Genomic DNA, 17603 nt, shown 5'->3' with positions numbered 1-17603 from the left:
CACACAGCATTAGTTAACAACTTAAGGACTAGGGTGTTTAGGTCCTAAAGGACGAGACACTTTTTAGAGATTTTACCCATGTGGTGATTTTATTGCCCTATTTTAATTTTCTTCAGCTACCAAAATTATTTTTATTTTAATCAGTAATTTTTTTGACTTATTTTAGTAACTAATTTTTACATAACTGTGTCCTCTATTACGTCATATAAGACCTCTGGGGGTCATTCACATTGTCTTTTTTTTTCCACACTTTTCGACTGTAGCTGGGGTATTTATAGGAGCACCAGTTACAGGGTAAAACATCCCCCTGTAGTGACAATAGTCAGTGGCAGAGCTGATCAGATCTGTTAAGACCCTGCAGCTCTGCTGTGACAGGGGGCACCCACAGGTCACATGATCACCAGGTCGAATAGCAGAAGTAACACTCCTTGAGCGCTATGTAGCTTATAAAAGAGAAGGTGGAAATGGTTAAAACGGCTTCTCCCTTCTCCTCCAGGTCCTCAGCTGTGTCTGACAGCTGAGGATCCGACCTGATTGCAGGAGCTTTAACTCCGTGGTTTAATTTCGCTATTTTGCTAAAGCCCATGACGAAGTGCTGCAAATTTACATGCTTGGTCCTTAAAGGGTGAATCCGCTGTGCTATTCTGTTCTTAATCCATTAAGTCATTCTATGCTCTATATAAAACGGAAATGTTTGGAAAGCTTGTAAAACAGATACCAAAGCAGTGTCCATTTCATAATACAAGTGAATGGCTCCGACTGTTTCCGTTCTGAGGTTCCAGCTGAGTGGTGTTTAATAACACATTGCATTGAATGGTTCATCGAGCGCTGCTGTGATTGGTTCTCGAGTGCCGCAGCTCAGGCAATCAGAGCCAGTGCTTCCTGGAGGTAGAATGTTTGAACCCCCTGACCAGAAAGCGCTGGCTGAAGACTGCAGACAAGTGTGCCGGTGCTTTGGGAGGAGAAGTGCGGCAGAGCTGACAGCGCCTGTTAGGTAATGTAATGTTTTGGATTTTTTTTTTAATGCAGCCAGGGCTTATAATCGGGGTAGGGCTTATATTTCAAGACCCCCTGAAAATCCCAGCAAAAGAGTGCTACAAACTCACGTGACTTTGTAGCACCAGAAAATCACGATGTTGCTGCGAGAAGATGCACCGATGTCATACAGAATACAGCCTGAAGCTTGACTCTTTCACATCATGGCTCTGCCTGCACACTTGTGACGCAATTTACATAAAGTAAAACTTTGCTTTGAGTTATTAAGCATAACTTTTTAATGACATGTGCAACCTTCTAAACATTAGAAGATGTTATCCAAGAACAATGTTTTTTTCAAAAGCCATTCGCCATGTTGTACCAACATAAAAGAAGCAGTACCAAGTTTCTTGCTGGTCTTCACTTCTGGCTGCAGAGTGATGTCTTGACACTGGGACATGTGACTGCTGCAGCTATTTACTTGCTGGAGTCAGCCATTGATTGGCTACAGCAGGCAAATGGCCCTGGTGTCGGTGACGTTGTTGGTGCCTTCCTGCATTTAAAATACAGCTGCCTGGTGGGCAGCTTTTGAAAAAAAAAAATGCCCCTGGATAACCCTTTAATCCCTCAGATAAAGGATGGCGGCAGTTTATACTAGTGACAGGTTCTCTTTAAAAGAGAGTAACTTAAACTGTAAGTGTAAAGCTGTACATATAGTTGAGTGAAACAAGATGTTGTATATGCAAACATTAAAATATATTAAAAAAGAAAAAACCCACACGATTAGAAAGGAGAATTTACAACTCCGAAATCTAACAGCAATAAACCCTCGCTGCGCACATGCTATAGCTAAATGCTTTTACTATAAATTTCTATGGAAAGTCTCAGTCACACAACGTAGCAAATATGAAATGGTTGTTCTGCCATCACAATGATCCTCAGCCAAGCTTTGAGTATTCAAGTCATCAGCCTTACATTCACCCAACTATAAGCCTGCCTGCAATGCGGATCGTATTAATTTAGCTCATGTTGGCACAAACATTCAGCTCCAAGAAATAACTACTTGGCAAGAACATATAGACTTTTCCTTTTTGCTTGGTTTTAATGAGGGGCACATCCAACTGAGCACAAATCCCAGCTCTATTTCCAGGTCTGTACAATCATAGGCAAGTCATTTCCTTTTCCTCTGAAATGTAAGTGCCAAACACACTTGGTCAGTGCCTATATAGTGGTGTCTTCATGGAGTTGCTGGAGGGTAATACAATAAATGGGCTTCAAAGCTCAGATTTTTTGCTTTTACCATATATCAGTTTTGCTTTTGCCTTGTATCAGTTTTTAACATTTGTGTCTTACTGGTAGTGGACTCGCTATTTTAAGAGGTTGAATTTTAGATTCCTGTTTGTTTGTGCTTTCCCAACATACACAATAGAAATCCAATGTTTTTATGATGGCAAAATTGTCAACTAATTAAGAATTTTAAACAATTTTTAAAACTAGGACCTAATCAAGACCCATTCTGCAGTCTAGATATACAGTATGAACGTATTGTCTAAAACAATCCACCCTTAGAAAGGGCTGTTGGAAAGGAATGAAACGTTCTATGTGGGATTGCAATGTTGATATAAGTAAGAAATTTCAATATCAGAGCAAAGAGATAATTTATTTAAGAAAACTGATCACTTGAAGTGAGTCTCTAGTACCCTGCTGTATTGCCTCTAGCTTGGATACAAGATGTGATACAGGTGGGCATGGAGGCTCTAGTACACTGTTGTACCGCCTCTAGCTTGGATACAAGATGTGATACAGGTGGGCATGGAGGCTCTAGTACCCTGTTGTACCACCTCTAGCTTGGATACAAGATGTGATACGGGCAGGCATGGAGGCCCTAGTACCCTGTTGTACCACCTCTAGCTTGGATACAAGATGTGATACGGTCGGGCATAGAGGCTCTAGTACCCTATTGTACTGCCTCTAGCTTGGATACAAGATGTGATACGGGCGGCATGGAGGCTGTAGTACCCTGACGTACCGCCTCTAGCGTGGATACAAGATGTGATACAGGCAGGCATGGAGGCCCTAGTACCCTGTTGTACCACCTCTAGCTTGGATACAAGATGTGATACGGACAAGCATGGAGGCTCTAGTACCCTGTTGTACCACCTCTAGCATGGATACAAGATGTGATACGGTCGGGCATGAAGGCTCTAGTAACCTGTTGTACCGCCTCTAGCTTGGATACAAGATGTGATATGGGTGGACATGGAAGCTCTAGTACCCTGTTGTACCGCCTCTAGCTTGGATACAAGATGTGATACAGGTGGGCATGGAGGCTCTAGTACCCTGTTGTACCGCCTCTAGCTTGGATACAAGATGTGATACAGGTGGGCATGGAGGCTCTAGTACCCTGTTGTACTGCCTCTAGCTTGTATGCAAGATGTGATACGGGCGGACATAGAGGCATACATGTTCTGTATGGTATCCTGAAATAAATTAGTCCACATTTGCTGCTGGAAAATAACTCTTAGAAAACCACCATGAGAGGAACACATGTGGCTGCAGGACGTCCTGAATATACCGCTGAGCTGTCATTGTCCCTCCTACCACTACTAGGGGTGACCAACTATCATATATGATGGCCCTCCCAGACCATTACAATTGCAGTAGGGGCTGTGTTCTACTCCACAGAAAAAGCGGGATTGAGGCACGCACCCCTAGGTCTTGAGACACAAACTTGGCAGTTCAAAGAGCAAACATGCCTACGCTACATGCTGCTACACAGGAGTGAGTATCACTGGCATCGCTAAATAGCGCAGCCGGAATGTAGATAGGGAATAACTTGCAATTGTGGTACTACTTCTTTAAAGCAATGACCAAAGCCATCACCAATAGGTCGAATGAGTTTTGCATACAAGTAATATAAGTTTAGTATTTAATATATAATACGGTATTAAATCAACATGACAAAACAAAGTGTACTGTATGTGACAAGAGCAGCAGCTAGTTAAACACTTTCTAAAAAGTTACTATTTGTAATGTTGCAAGTCTGATTCCTCTAGTACAAGCCTAAACCTGCCAGCTATAAAACAGCGGCATGGCAGGTGACAGTATTGACTAGATCACCATAATTAAACACTAGAGGTGCACACTATCTGACTTTTACACATTGAACAGGGTTCCTTTTGTGACACAGATGCAGCTCCTGGGATCTGTGCAATCATTCTGACAGTGTAATTAAGTATAGCGATACACTGTATAAATCACACTTTGTTCGGGAGGAATGCATGCTATTTTAGGACAAGATCTGAACATTAAGCCTTCAAGGTACGCGAGGAAAGCTGACATGTGAGGTAATCCTGTACAGTTAATGTATACACTCTAGTCTCTAAATACGTGGCAGACTGCAAGACTCCAGGCAGGTATTACTTTGGGATATAAACACGTCTCAGGTTTCTCTTAGAATTTCCTTATGTATGCAAATTACTGAAGTGGAATAATAATTAGATGCAAGTAAAGACAAAAGGATTTGTGTGTATGAATTCATATTCTATACCAGCCAGGAAATACATACTTGCTTATTTCAGTGCATGCAGAATTACTTTACTGCTGTAGTTAAATCCGCACAACAGTTATGATATGTGACTGTAAGTAAAGTTATTTAATGGCCATTTTATTATGTACTGCACATCATCAGTCCTGGGCAGGACCACTTTTGTCCTCAGAACAGCCAGAAATATTTATGTTGTAGTGTGCACCTCAAAACATCCAGCATACATATATATTAATGTTAACCCTTTCCAAACAAGTGTCGGACCTCGTTCGACATTGAGATTTCCCTGTATAGCTCCCATATCAGGGTCTGATATGTTTCTAACACTATGTAGAAGGGAGGTGCTACGTCAGAGTTATCTTCTGCATATGTATATAACAGTATGCAGAGGAGAGCTCTGACGTCAGAATTATCTTCTGCATACTGTAATATACATATGCATATGTCCGGGCTCTCCTCTGCATAGTGTTAAGGCCCTTTCGCCAAACGGGTGAAATTGAGCAATAATCGTTACATGTAAACGCAGGTATCGTGCACTTTTCGTTTGAACGATAGATTTTAGTTTACTTAAAATCCATTATTCAGCCACTAAAAGACTGAGCAAATATATTGCATTAGCATGTATTTCACTCATCTTTCAATACACCGTAGAATGTTCTCCCTGCAGCATGTTTATAACTAGCCAGGAGGAGAACAATGGAATGTGGTGGCAGCTGTTTGCACAGCTGGGAGTATGTTTAATCACATGCTGGGCTCTGCAAACAACTCCTGCAGGTCCTTTTGCATGGAAATGAAGATAATAAAGTGTTAATGGTCATTAAAGCCATTAATACTTTATGCAAGAACATCATTAAATCTTTCAATATTTCATTTGTTTAAAATATTATCGTAAAAGGTCCATTGGAAACATGTGCTATACACATTGAATGCAGTTATAGGATGCCTCTATATGGCACTGTATTACATACATATAGATAATCATTAGAGAAATTAGAAATGAATAGAGTCTTTTTAAATAAATGTATGTAATATATTTACAGGATTATTAAAATCATCTTCCCGATGTGAAACACTCATACCCCACGTTTAATTTTGCTAAAACATTGCTAATAAAATAATCATGACCGGTCATTCTTATGTGTTTCTGCTTCTCCAAGTAACTCCAAGGAACCCACAACGCGCTTTCCCACCCAAAATAAATAAGAGCTTGGGAGTGTGTGGGTGGCAAAGAAATTGGATTGGAAAGGGTTAAAAGGGTTTTCCGATTTGTAAATGCATTGGTGGCAGTGAGGAAGGAAGACATGTAAATAAAAATACTTGGGCCTAACGGTGGGTTCACACGGGGCATATTTGCAGCGGAATTTGACTGCAGACTTTCAGCACAGAAATTCTGCCTGTGACTTTTTATCCTGGGATTAACTAGCAAAGTGGACGAGTTTTGCAAAAATCTCGTCCATGCGCTGCGGCCAAGTCCCACTGAAATTGACATGCCGCGCAAAGTTCAAAGGCGTGGCATATCAATTCTCTCTCCGTTTCCGCGGTACCTTCTCTCCTCTCTCACGGTCATTCTGCGAGATTTCAATCTTGTGTGAACCCAGCCTAACTCCTGACGCACTGCTTCCCTGCTGCCGCTCCAGTCCTCTAATCTTCTATTTAATTTCGCTGCAACAGCCACATGGTGTGTCATGGGTCAGATGCTGTGGCATCAGAGCACCCAAACAGCACACCATCGCCATGGTAAACATTCAGTTAGAATACAGTTTTAAGCAGGAAAAACTAAAAAAAAAAAAAGTCAGACAACCACTTTAGGGTAGTTTTCAAATTCACATTTTAGCACCAGTATAATGGCCACTATACCTGTCTGTGGTTCCACAGAAAGATCACCATAGAACCTATGGTTCGCAAAGTCCTAAATTACATTCAGTAGAACTATGGAAGGTCAAGGTGTTGTGGTAGAAATATGCAAATAAGGGAGATGAAAAAATACCTCCATTGTTACAAGGCTTGTATAAAGAGTCTCACATTGACTTTTTATACCTCCACAGTGCTACCTATTGGAAGGCAGCAATACCTAAAGTCAATGTTAGACTCTTTATACAAGCCTTGTAACAATAGAGGTATTGTTTCTCCTATTTGCATATTACCCAGAGGAGCGTAAATGGCCTTTTAAGTCTCCCCACTCAGCATCTAGGTGCTCTTCCTAAGGAGAAAAGATAGCATGGCAGAAATACAAACACTCAAATCCAAGCATATTGTGGCCACATGAATCCAGCCTAGAAGATTCTGTACTACAGTAAATTGAAACTAAATGCAATTATTGAAACAAAATGCAAATACACCATGCAAGTGTAGCAAATGTGTAGGTTAATTGATGCTATGCATTTCCCATTCCACATCACAACGGTGACCTATTGGGTTATTTGTTCATATTTTCAGAATCAGATTGAGATCATGTGATTTGTTTTCAACTAGAAATAGCCAGAATGGCTAGACTAGTAATGTGACCAGGCTTGAGAGGTGGCCATGCTCAGAAAGTACGACCACTTGGACTCCATGCAGAACAAACTTTTATTGCAAACAACTGCACCAATAATTAAGTCTCTAATCTCTTGCTCTACAGATCACAATTGGCTGTGACAGTGTTGGCAATCGGGTTCACTTGGGACCTCTTCTATGAACACCGCTCTCAGTAACACTCTCCTGCTACTCAAGTGCAATATCCAACCATTATCTCTGGCAAGAACTGGACTCCTCTTTCTGTCATCATGGATTAACACTCTTTTGTGAAGTATCACACAATGTTTCCAGATGACTTGCAGCCTGCTCCGTGCCATGTAGCTTGCTGTCACACTTAGTTGCACCTTTACTAACTGTGCTACCCTAGGACAGGAGCTGTATATATTTCCTTGGAACATGTGGGCAGCAAGACATTGCGTGTTTCATGCCTCTGCATTGTCCATAGCTCACCCACCTATAAAATAACATCCTATGAACTAATAAAGTGTACCATTACAAAATTACACAGAGGTCATTTCCACCAATTTTCAGACTTCGACCAGACAAGGAATGCACATGATCAGCAAGAAAATGTGTCTCACACAATTAAACCAACATTACTTTTTGGGAGGGGGAAAAGTGAATTATAGTATAGTGTTCTTGGGGCCTGAAACACTGGCAAATATTTCTTATAAAACCTTGAAAATGACATCACAAACAGGATGCTGTGTAATGGTTTCTCAATGTTTATATATCTGTTAGCATTTTCACTTGCACAATCTGTAAAACTTTTCAAAACACATCCATATGAAGCTCGTAAAAACGCTGCAACAAGTGTTCTTCAGTGCTTTTATGGATTGACATAAATAAAGCTTTGATTTCCTTGGTAAAAATCTTTCTTCTTCAGAATTTTCGCATTATATTACATATTATATTTACAATCATGATCCTAGTTATGCTTCCATCTGCCCCTCTTTACGTCACTGCAAGCTTGCTTCTCCCACCTGCACAGTGATGTCAGATTGAATACAGCGATGGCAGGGATGTACCTAAAGGCTCAGAGTTCCGATGCAAAAGTTCAGGTCGGGGCCCCCTCCCCCACCTGTACCTGTACCCATACCTAAACCGTGCTGCATACAGCTGTAAAAGGAATTTACATACATTATCTAGCCCCTTGGCATAAGCTTTCCAATCATGATTTATTTCCTGGACTATGTGAAAATTTGTTTGACGCCCCTTAGGCTATGTTCATGTTTTTTGTTGTATTTTTGAACCACGTTTAAAAAAATAAAAAAAAATCACATAAAAAACTGCATCCGGTATCCAAAAGCTGTGTGCATTTCTAAATAACTGTATAAACTAGTAAAAACCGCATGCAGATTTAAACAATACATGCAGTTGTTTTTTTTTTAAAAACCACATGCAGGTTTTTGATGCGGTTTTTGATTGTGTGTAAAGTGTGCAATCATATACAGGAAATACCCAGGTTATACCAGCATACTCCATATCACTATATACAGGAGATGTATAACGTTTACCAGCTGTACATATATAATGATATACAAGGATGTATAATTTATACCAGCTTTACATATATAATTATATAGAGGAGACAGCTGCATTTAAATCCCCGGAACGATGTTCGGGGGTCCCGCACGGCCCCCCCCGCGGTGAGATCGGGGAGCCGTGCCGGTGTCATGGCAGCCGGGGCCTAATGAAAGGCCCCAGGGCTGCCTTACCAGACTGCCTATCGTCGTCCGAAAAAAAAAAAAAGAACACCAGAAATGCACTTTTTTAGTTACCCTCTCTCCCAGAAAAAACGCAATAAAAAGCGATCAAAAAGTCGTATGTACTCTAAAGTGGTACTATCAGAAACTACAGGACATCCCGCAAAAAATGAGCCCTTGCTCAACTACGTCGACGGAAAAAAAAAAAGTTATTGCGCGCATAAAATGTACCGGGGAAAATAATTGAAAAAAATTAAATATCTTTGAAAAAACAAAAGAGTAGTATAGTAAAAAAAAACCTATACAAGTTTGGTATCGTAGTAATCATAGACCCATACAATAAAGTTATCATGTCGCTTTTGTTGCCGTTTGTTCGCCGTAGAAACAAGACGCACTAAAAGATGGCGAAATGTCGTTTGTTTTTTTTTCATTTTGCTGTACTTCGAATTTTTTTTAAGTTTTTCAGTACATTATATGGTACTTTAAATAGCACCATTGAAAAATATGAGGCTTTGCAATCTTGGCTTGGTGCAGGAAAACAAAATGTTCTTTAAAATGTTAATAATCAATGTTAAATTTGTACGTCTCCTAAATGGTTATAAAAAAATGAAAGTTTTTCAAATGTGCGACCAAAATAAAGTAAACAGATGGAAATATATATATATCATCAAAAATGTGTACAGTATATTTGGACATATTTGAGATTTTGCAATTGAAAAGGTGAATAAATGACAAATTTTGAAAAATGTTCCCAATTTTGGCGCTTTTAATAAATATATAGAAATTCTATCGGTCTATTTTTACTATCCAAATGAAGTACAATATGTGTCGAAGAAACAATGTCAGAATCACTTGGATATGCAAAACCTTTATGGAGTTATTCTTTGTCAAAGTGACACATGTCAGATTTCCAAAATTTGACTTGGTCATTAAGGCTTGGTTACTAAGAGGTTAAGTTAAGCACACGTATGTCCTAGCAGGAACCTCCCGCCTTAGTGAAGCATTATACTTGTATGCTGACAGCCCTTTATGTGATATTTTTCTGCTTATGAATTTTCTTTATTGTTATATAGTTGCTCAACCTCTCTCTCAATCTTTCCCCCCGCCATCCCACGCATTTACTCTGACGAGTATGCAGTTACTCGAGAAGAGCCATGCTCGCTCGAGTATCTGCCTTTACCGAGCGTGCTGGCTCATCTCTAATGACAATTGTTTATTTAATTGACTGATTCTGGAGAGGGGGGGAAGAGGTCTATAATCATGACTTATGATGTCCTGTTATATGCCTCTATCTCCATAATATTTCTGTGATGATAATGGGATAACTATTGGAAAGTGCTAACTAAAAAACAGAAAGTGTCAGCCTATTATATGGCTCAGTGGCATATTGCTGATTTTTTTTAATACAGACAATGATAGGCAAAAATAAAACCACAAAAAATTCATAAAAATTGTGTTTCACATAAAACGTAATGTAAACAATTTTTTGATGGTACGTTCCCTTTATTGTCCTGCATAGACAGAGGTATTAATACTGGATATCTGCAGCCACCACTTGAGGCAGACAGCTATGTGCACTATTAAGTTCAATTGATAAAACACGCTAGAGCTCATGTTAATAGCATGGTAATTTATCTGCCGGTCAGGAGGTCATATATTGTTGCTTAATAAATATTAAATAAGCCCATTCTTATGAAAGTATAATAAATGAAAGATTAAACAGGAACGGCACTTTAAACACATTTTGCATAAATCAAAAGTGCAGGCAAATGTATGAAACTTTGTAATGTATCTTATCTGGAAAAAATGCTTCTCTCTCTAATTATTTATCTCCTTTCCTCTTACCCCTCCCCCTCCTAAATTTTTTTTGATAAACAAGATGGGCTAAGAGTTCGATGATTGATAAAATTAGATGCTGTCCATAGAAGTCTATGGAGGTGAGAGAAGGAATTGAGTGAGAGAGAAACAGAGACACACAGTTGAAGCCAATAGTGTGTTACTGTCTCACATCTACTGGAATCACATATACACTGCTCAGTACTTTCTATGTCTTCCATGCTACTGCTGATTTGTCCTGTATGAAAGAAAATAATAGGGGAGCAGGATCTCCTCCTGAAAGTTAAACATTCTTGTGATCACAAATTAGCTGATTGGAAGTTGCAGGAAAGACAAGACCAGAGAGAAACTAATGCCTCTTATACACAGGACGATTATTGTTCAGGCTCCCGCAGGAATTAAAAAAGTTATCGTCCCAAGTAAACACATGCAGCGACTGAATGACTTAAGGCCCTTTTACACGCAACGATTAATCGCTCAAAATTCATTCAAATGGCAGAAAGTGAGCGTTACCTGTAAATGGAGGCAGCCATGCACTATTCATTCACTTCTCATTTGCTGCTGGTTTTTAGCCCGCATAAAAGCCATCATCAAGCTGATCAAAATTGGTTCCATTTGAATGGAACTCATCCAGTCTTTTGATCGACTTGCTGACATAAGGGGGAAGTATTTGTTTGCCTTTCATACACAATGAGTACATTGTTTACTCATGCGGGGAAGGGGGATAGGGGGTGGAAATAATGGAATCCCTCACATAAGCACACGCCCACCTGAGCAAATAAATAATACTGAGTTTACTTTAGCTGATGAGGGAAAAAGAGAGGATTCAAGCCATCATCTGTACATGTAATTTTATGTAAAAATGTCGTCAATTCGTTCAGTCTTTCGGTCGTTTTAGCGATAATCGTTGTGTTTAAAAGGGCCTTAAACGGGAATCGTTCATTTGTTCAGTTTCCTCATGCAGAAAACTGAATGATGTGTGGTTAAAAAGCAAAAGACTGCTGTTTACACTGAATGACTGTCTGTTTACTGTGAATTGAGCTTGCTCCAACTCCATGGCGGCAGCGGTGTGAGAGATGCCAAAGATACTCGCAGCTTTGTAACAGCACAGAAGCTAGCATCACTGACTGATCTACTGAAACTCACAATGCAACTTCTATATACGTGACATGAAAACGCTGCAGGAGACAATGAGTGCAACATTTTTATTGGCACTAACAAAAATGATTGTCAGCCCAAAATATATGCATTTAAGTGAAAGTTCCTCCGAACCCGAATGTTTCCATAGCCTTCAAGTTTAGAATGATGGATTTATAAGTGTAAACTTATTCAGCATGTTTCAATATAATCACCGACATTACAAATGGAATTTTGTGTGTAAACACATTGTAATGTTGCCCAACTTCTCTCAACCAGGGCAAGTTCCGAAAACATATAGAATGAGAGCACCTGCACTTACGGCAATACAAGTCCTACTGCAGGTATGGGTTCTAATAAAACCAAAAACCTGTGTGATTTACTAACGTCTAAGAACTATGCTTTTAGGTGAACAAACATTTTATTGCAAGCATTTACGTGTAAATAATTTATGAGGTAAAGAACTGAAAAGCCATTTAAAAGGCCGTGACGAGCCCCGAAAGATGTGGTATTTTGGTTTCTTAAACCTCAGGGATTATAATACTCAATATTTCAGCCTGTAATGACAAAACAGATCAAGATATCGAAACCCAGATGTCATATATTTTAAATGTCTCACTCTAAAATATCCCACTGCTACGAGACACTCATAGTGGAGATTAGGTTACAACCCTGCAATCTTGGGTAAAGTGCTTTGGCACTAAATATTGATTCCATGTGTAGGATTGATATACCTAGGGGCATATACCTTTTCTTTTCTGCTTTAATCTTAAAGGGGTAGTCCTACCTTGAACATTTATGGTATATCTACAGGAGGACATGCTGGCTGTGAGTTCTGCGAATCAAGGAAGGGGCCACCAGCATGCCTATCCAGGAGAGCGGGAGCACTACATGACTATCCAGAATTAATTTGCATATTGCAGCGGTATTTAAAGCATATCTAAACTTTCAGTTGACTTTTCAGAATAAGCTGCCTTCTGTGTGTACATGGGGAATAACACGAATTCTGACTATTATATGACTTGCCTGCTGCAGTTTTCAGCAGGTTTCCCCTCTAACTCTCAGTTTTCCCTTATCTGGTGCGTAGAGAAGACTAGCTGCCATGTTGTCTCCCATACACAGAACACATACAAATGAGGAAATCCTGCTCCTCTGGCTTTCATATGCAGGGAAGCAGCAGCAGCATTGCAGACATTACGGAGAAGTACTGAGCAATGTAAATCTGATTATAGTAGTGGTGAGACAGTAAAGCGCTCACTATAGCTGCAGCAGCATGTCTGTGTTTGTTTTTCTGCTTCTCCCTCACTTGGTCGACCCCGCCCCTCTCCATAGACCTCACTTAGTCGACCCTGCCCCTCTCCATAGATATCTATGGGTAACAGGTAATTTTATCTATCAGTAAGCTGGTTGTTCTATTTGTAAGATGTATTTTAGCAGTTTTTCACACTGAGTGAACAGTTTAGTAAGGAGGGGGGAGGAGGAAAGGAGTGTCATAATTGGGCAAAGAATAAGGTTTCTCAGAGGGTTTTAAAAACTATTATTATATATCGGCTTGTATTATTGATTTAGACAAAATTTTCTTTAAATGCAGTGCCGATTTAAACTTTTTTTTAAACACAAAACTGGTGTAATGATGGGTAAAAGGTCTTGACAGGTTCCCTTTAAGCTTCACTGTATTTAGTATGTAAATGATACAATAAATGTAGATACATGATAAATAGAGATGAGCGAACGTGCTCGTTTAGGACAAATACTCGATCGAGCATTGCTTTTTTTGAGTAACTGCCTACTCGGGCGAAAAGATTCAGGGGGCACTGGGGGGCGGCGGGGTGGAGCGCGTGGGGGGTAGCTTTCTCTCTCTCCCCCTCCCCCCCACTCCCCACCGCAACCCCTCCGCTCACCCCCGATGCCCCCCGAATCTTTTCGCCCGATTAGGCAGTTACTAGAAAAAAGCGATGCTCGATCGAGTAATTGCTCTAAACGAGCACGTTCGCTCATCTCTAATGATAAACAGAACCTTATGCACAACAAGATGTTAAAGGTATTTTTTGTTTGTTTTCTGTTGCTTATTTAGTGTCCACATGGTTTACACAATTACACACAAAATCACTCAGCTTCACATTTTCTATTACCTCTTGTCTTCATTAAATTCATAAGGAGTAGATCCATTCAGCTGGCATGGTTTATGAGAAGGGCTTACAGACCCTCCGCCTTCCTGGTCTGAGTGTGTGCCAGGTAGGACTCTGTTCTGCTGAATATCCCACTGTCGTGCAGCATTGTGAATCGCAATTCTTTTTTTCTCCTGTAACAAAAATAATAAAGGATTGTAGAGTTTGCTCCTACTTGTGATACAATGTTCCTTTTTCAATATACATCAGATTTTTTGTAAACAACTTGTCACCATATGGGTTACAGATTAGGAAGACTGCTTTGCTCTGTTTTATACATCCCTGATAGACAAATAGATTTTCCACTGCTACTAGATTATGTTTTATACACAATTAAGTGCATCCCTGTGTAGTAAAGTATAAAATGGTTCTTTCACTGATTGCCAGGGAGACCTGAGAAACAGCATGACAACCCTTAGGGAGCCTTCTGGCGAGAAAATCGTGTGAGATCTGTGTGTTGCAAGATGTGCAGATCTCGCACAGAAATGAAACCCGTTGTTTTGAATGGGTTTATTCACATGTGCGATGTTTTCCTGCGGGGCACCGTGTTGTGATGCTATGCAGGAAAAAAAAAATTGCATTATGTCCTAACTTTCTGCGATATCGCCCATTGTTGACAATGGGGCCAGCGGCAGCAGTGCCGGGCCCATTAAAAACAATGGGAGAACTCCGTGATCCTCTGCTGCGGCTGTGACAGCCACATTGGGGATTCCTTCATCCCCGCAGTGATGCGAGGCTGTTTCCATGTGAAAACGCCCTGCATACACTGGTTTCACATGGATAGTGAGGGGGATATCAGGCCATGAATCATGGCCAGATTCCACTCTCGCCAGTTTTAAGGAGCCCTTAGAGGGAAGTCCATATGGGGCAGATCTGTTGCAGAATTTCAGTGTGGACCCTCTGCACGGATATTTCACGACACTTACGGTAAAAGCAAAGTGGAGGAGATTTAGAAAATCTCATCCACAAGCTGCGGAAATAATCTGCACAAACCCAGAGTGGAAACTGACATGTAATGCGGAATAACATGTTATTGCCGTTTGTGTTGTGAAATTCACTTCTTCTCAATGAGTGGGTGAATTACGCACAGAAATACGTAATAAACCCCAAATGGTGTGGGTTTGGAGGCAGGCTTTCTGCTGCTGATCTACGGGAGAATACCCGTTACACAGAGGCAGAGCTAAAGCCTTGTGGGCCCTGATGTAAAGGTTCGGCACGCGGGCCCTCCCACAACTCCTGGGCCCTCTGGATCGTTAGATCTATTAAGAATCCCATCGATGCAACACTAGCAGGCGTGGGCATTGCTAGAATCCTAAAAGAATAGACAGAGGCTATATGTACCATTTATAATACTAGTGTTTTCTTATATGAAAGAGGGGCCTTTGGGCTCCCTAAGGCTCCAGGGCCTGGTAGCAACTGTACCTTTGTACCCCTATGGCTAAGCCCCTCCGGCTGCGGACATTCTGCTGTGTGGACTCAGCCTAAGAGTGACAGAAGCAACAGTCCCATGATAGTAATACTATAACTAATAATACCGCCAACACTTCCCCTCCCAGAATCTGAAGTACTGAAGCTAATGCTACTGGAGCACAGTCAAGTTTCCACTTTGGGTTGGAGGTCCTCCTTAGGAGACTTTAGAGCATAAACAGTTTATAGTCCGTTTCTTTATTTTGTCTTCAGTGCCAGTAACTCATTTATCAGTTTGGCATAAGTATGCAGGGTTCACAACTGCAACGCAAGGGCATGTTTATCAATGCTGGCGTGGAACACCACAGGCTCATTAGGAAAGCCCAGAATCCAAACACAACAGTCAACGGAGGTTAGGGGGGGAAAAAAACAGAGGACTTGTGTACAGATTCGATGCACAGAGGAACATTGCTTTTACCAGGATGCATTGTTTGATATATTGTATGGCAGCCGGTCTATTTATCATATAATATTAAGATTTATTCTTGCTTTGCTATCCACCTCTTTCCTTGGTTTAGGAGATTAAAAATAATATGAGCTATGGGCCACTGAACAAGGTGTGCATTAAATGTGTCACACAGTAGCTGCGTGCTAATATTAATGTTTACTGGAGACAGAAACCGTGGAAAAAAGTGTAAAATAAACCCGAAAGTCATCGTATATTCCTTTTAGCACTTTCACTTATTTTCCTATTCTATTAAAGCCAAGTCTTCCTTCTGCTCCACACAAAGTGAAATGCATGCAATGCCTCAAGGTGTTTCAGATTCATTTATATCCGTATTAACAGGGTATTAAAACGCTGTGTCTTTGCTGGTTCCTAGCTGGCAAGTGACAGGAGTTTGGAACGCAACAGATTTCAAATTAGAAATGCTGTACAGTAGGGGAGGTTAAGCTCTGCCAACTGGCTATGGTTGAGCAGACTTCAGTGGATTGAAAATAGCAATTAAATAAATTAAATATAGTCAGAAGTAAATTAAATGTTTAATTTGAAAGAGTAGAAGATTCCGAAGTAAGAATATGAAGTCCACACAATGTGCTATTCACAGCTTGAGGCCTCACTGCCAGCGAGAGCCATTGAAGGATTATGTGATGAAGGTATACCCTATGGAAAAACTTCAATGACAATGAATTGAAGCATCAATTGTCCCAAGAGCTCTCGCGTTTCATCCTAGTGGAAATAGAAAACCTAATTTGGGGCAAAATTAAAGTACATTAGCATTCCTAACAGTATATAGTATCATTTTATGCATAAAGTAAGACTCTATATATGTTAGTTTATATAGTCGTTCAAGCTATTGCAAAGATTTTACAGGAAGAAAAGGAAAAAGTACATTCCAGCAGTAAAACAATGGCAAATACTAATTATATCAGCCATAAAGCAAAGCAAAAAGGAGACCATAAAAGAATGTTGTGAACGAATACAATTTTACTACTTAAAGGGGAAGTATAACTAGTAATAGAACAAGTTTGAATCTTGTTTCACTTTCCCCTTTAGGGTGGCTTCACACGAGCGTGCGTTTGTGCGCGCATAAACAAAGCAAAAACACGCTTCTATTGGAACCAATGCATTCCCTATGGTGTGTGCACATGTCAGTGTTGTACAGGTGCATGCCTGTAAAGATAGGACATGCATGCACCGTAGGGAATGCACGCATTGTCTTCAATGGAGACTGCTGTCAGCGGCTCCATTGAAGACAATGGTCTGCCAGCACCCCGTGATTGTTTTTCAGGGAAGAGCTTTACATATAAGCTCTTCTCTGAAAAACATGAATTTTAGTGTAATAAAAAAAAAATACTCACCTGTCTGCCACTGCCGTGTCCTTAGGGGATGAAGAACACATCTGTCTCATGCAGCAGATGTTTCCTTCATCCCCACGATGAAAAAGAATTCCCTGCTGCACCTGCCACATCTGTGACAGATGCAGCAAGGGAATTCTTCATCCCTGCGGGGAATAAATAATTCTTTACCACAGCTGTCACAGATGACAGCTGCGGTAGGGGATCCGGCTCCATTGCCGGCCATGTGCTCTTTCTTCCGACGGTGCGGAGAGTCGTCTGCACCTGCAGTGCGGCCGTATTATCATGCAGGCGCATCGGCGCTCGGATGGGCCCGTGTGACTGAGCCCTAAAGTTGTATTCTGGCAATTCAAAATTGAAAGTTGTATGCTTCCTAAGGCGATTACATGTAATTTTGCTCTATAATCTTATAACTTGTTTTACAAAGCTGCAGAGATATTGCTGAACATCTGA

At 40.5% G+C, this 17603-nt stretch overlaps 1 protein-coding gene across 1 annotated transcript in view; it reads right to left on the bottom strand.

Annotated features, from left to right (window-relative positions):
* Positions 1-17603, bottom strand: part of LRRC49 (leucine rich repeat containing 49) — a 172332-nt gene that overhangs the window by 12294 nt on the left and 142435 nt on the right. Inside the window, exon 12 of the mRNA XM_066589958.1 lies at positions 13851-14020. Coding sequence (XP_066446055.1) covers positions 13851-14020 — 170 coding nt within the window. The remainder of the gene's footprint in view (positions 1-13850; positions 14021-17603) is intronic.

The sequence above is a fragment of the Eleutherodactylus coqui genome, chromosome 2 (genome assembly GCF_035609145.1).
Source record: "Eleutherodactylus coqui strain aEleCoq1 chromosome 2, aEleCoq1.hap1, whole genome shotgun sequence".
Lineage (NCBI taxonomy): Eukaryota > Metazoa > Chordata > Amphibia > Anura > Eleutherodactylidae > Eleutherodactylus > Eleutherodactylus coqui.
The sequence above is the reverse complement of the archived record's forward strand: the minus strand, read 5'-3'. Positions and strand labels throughout refer to the sequence as shown.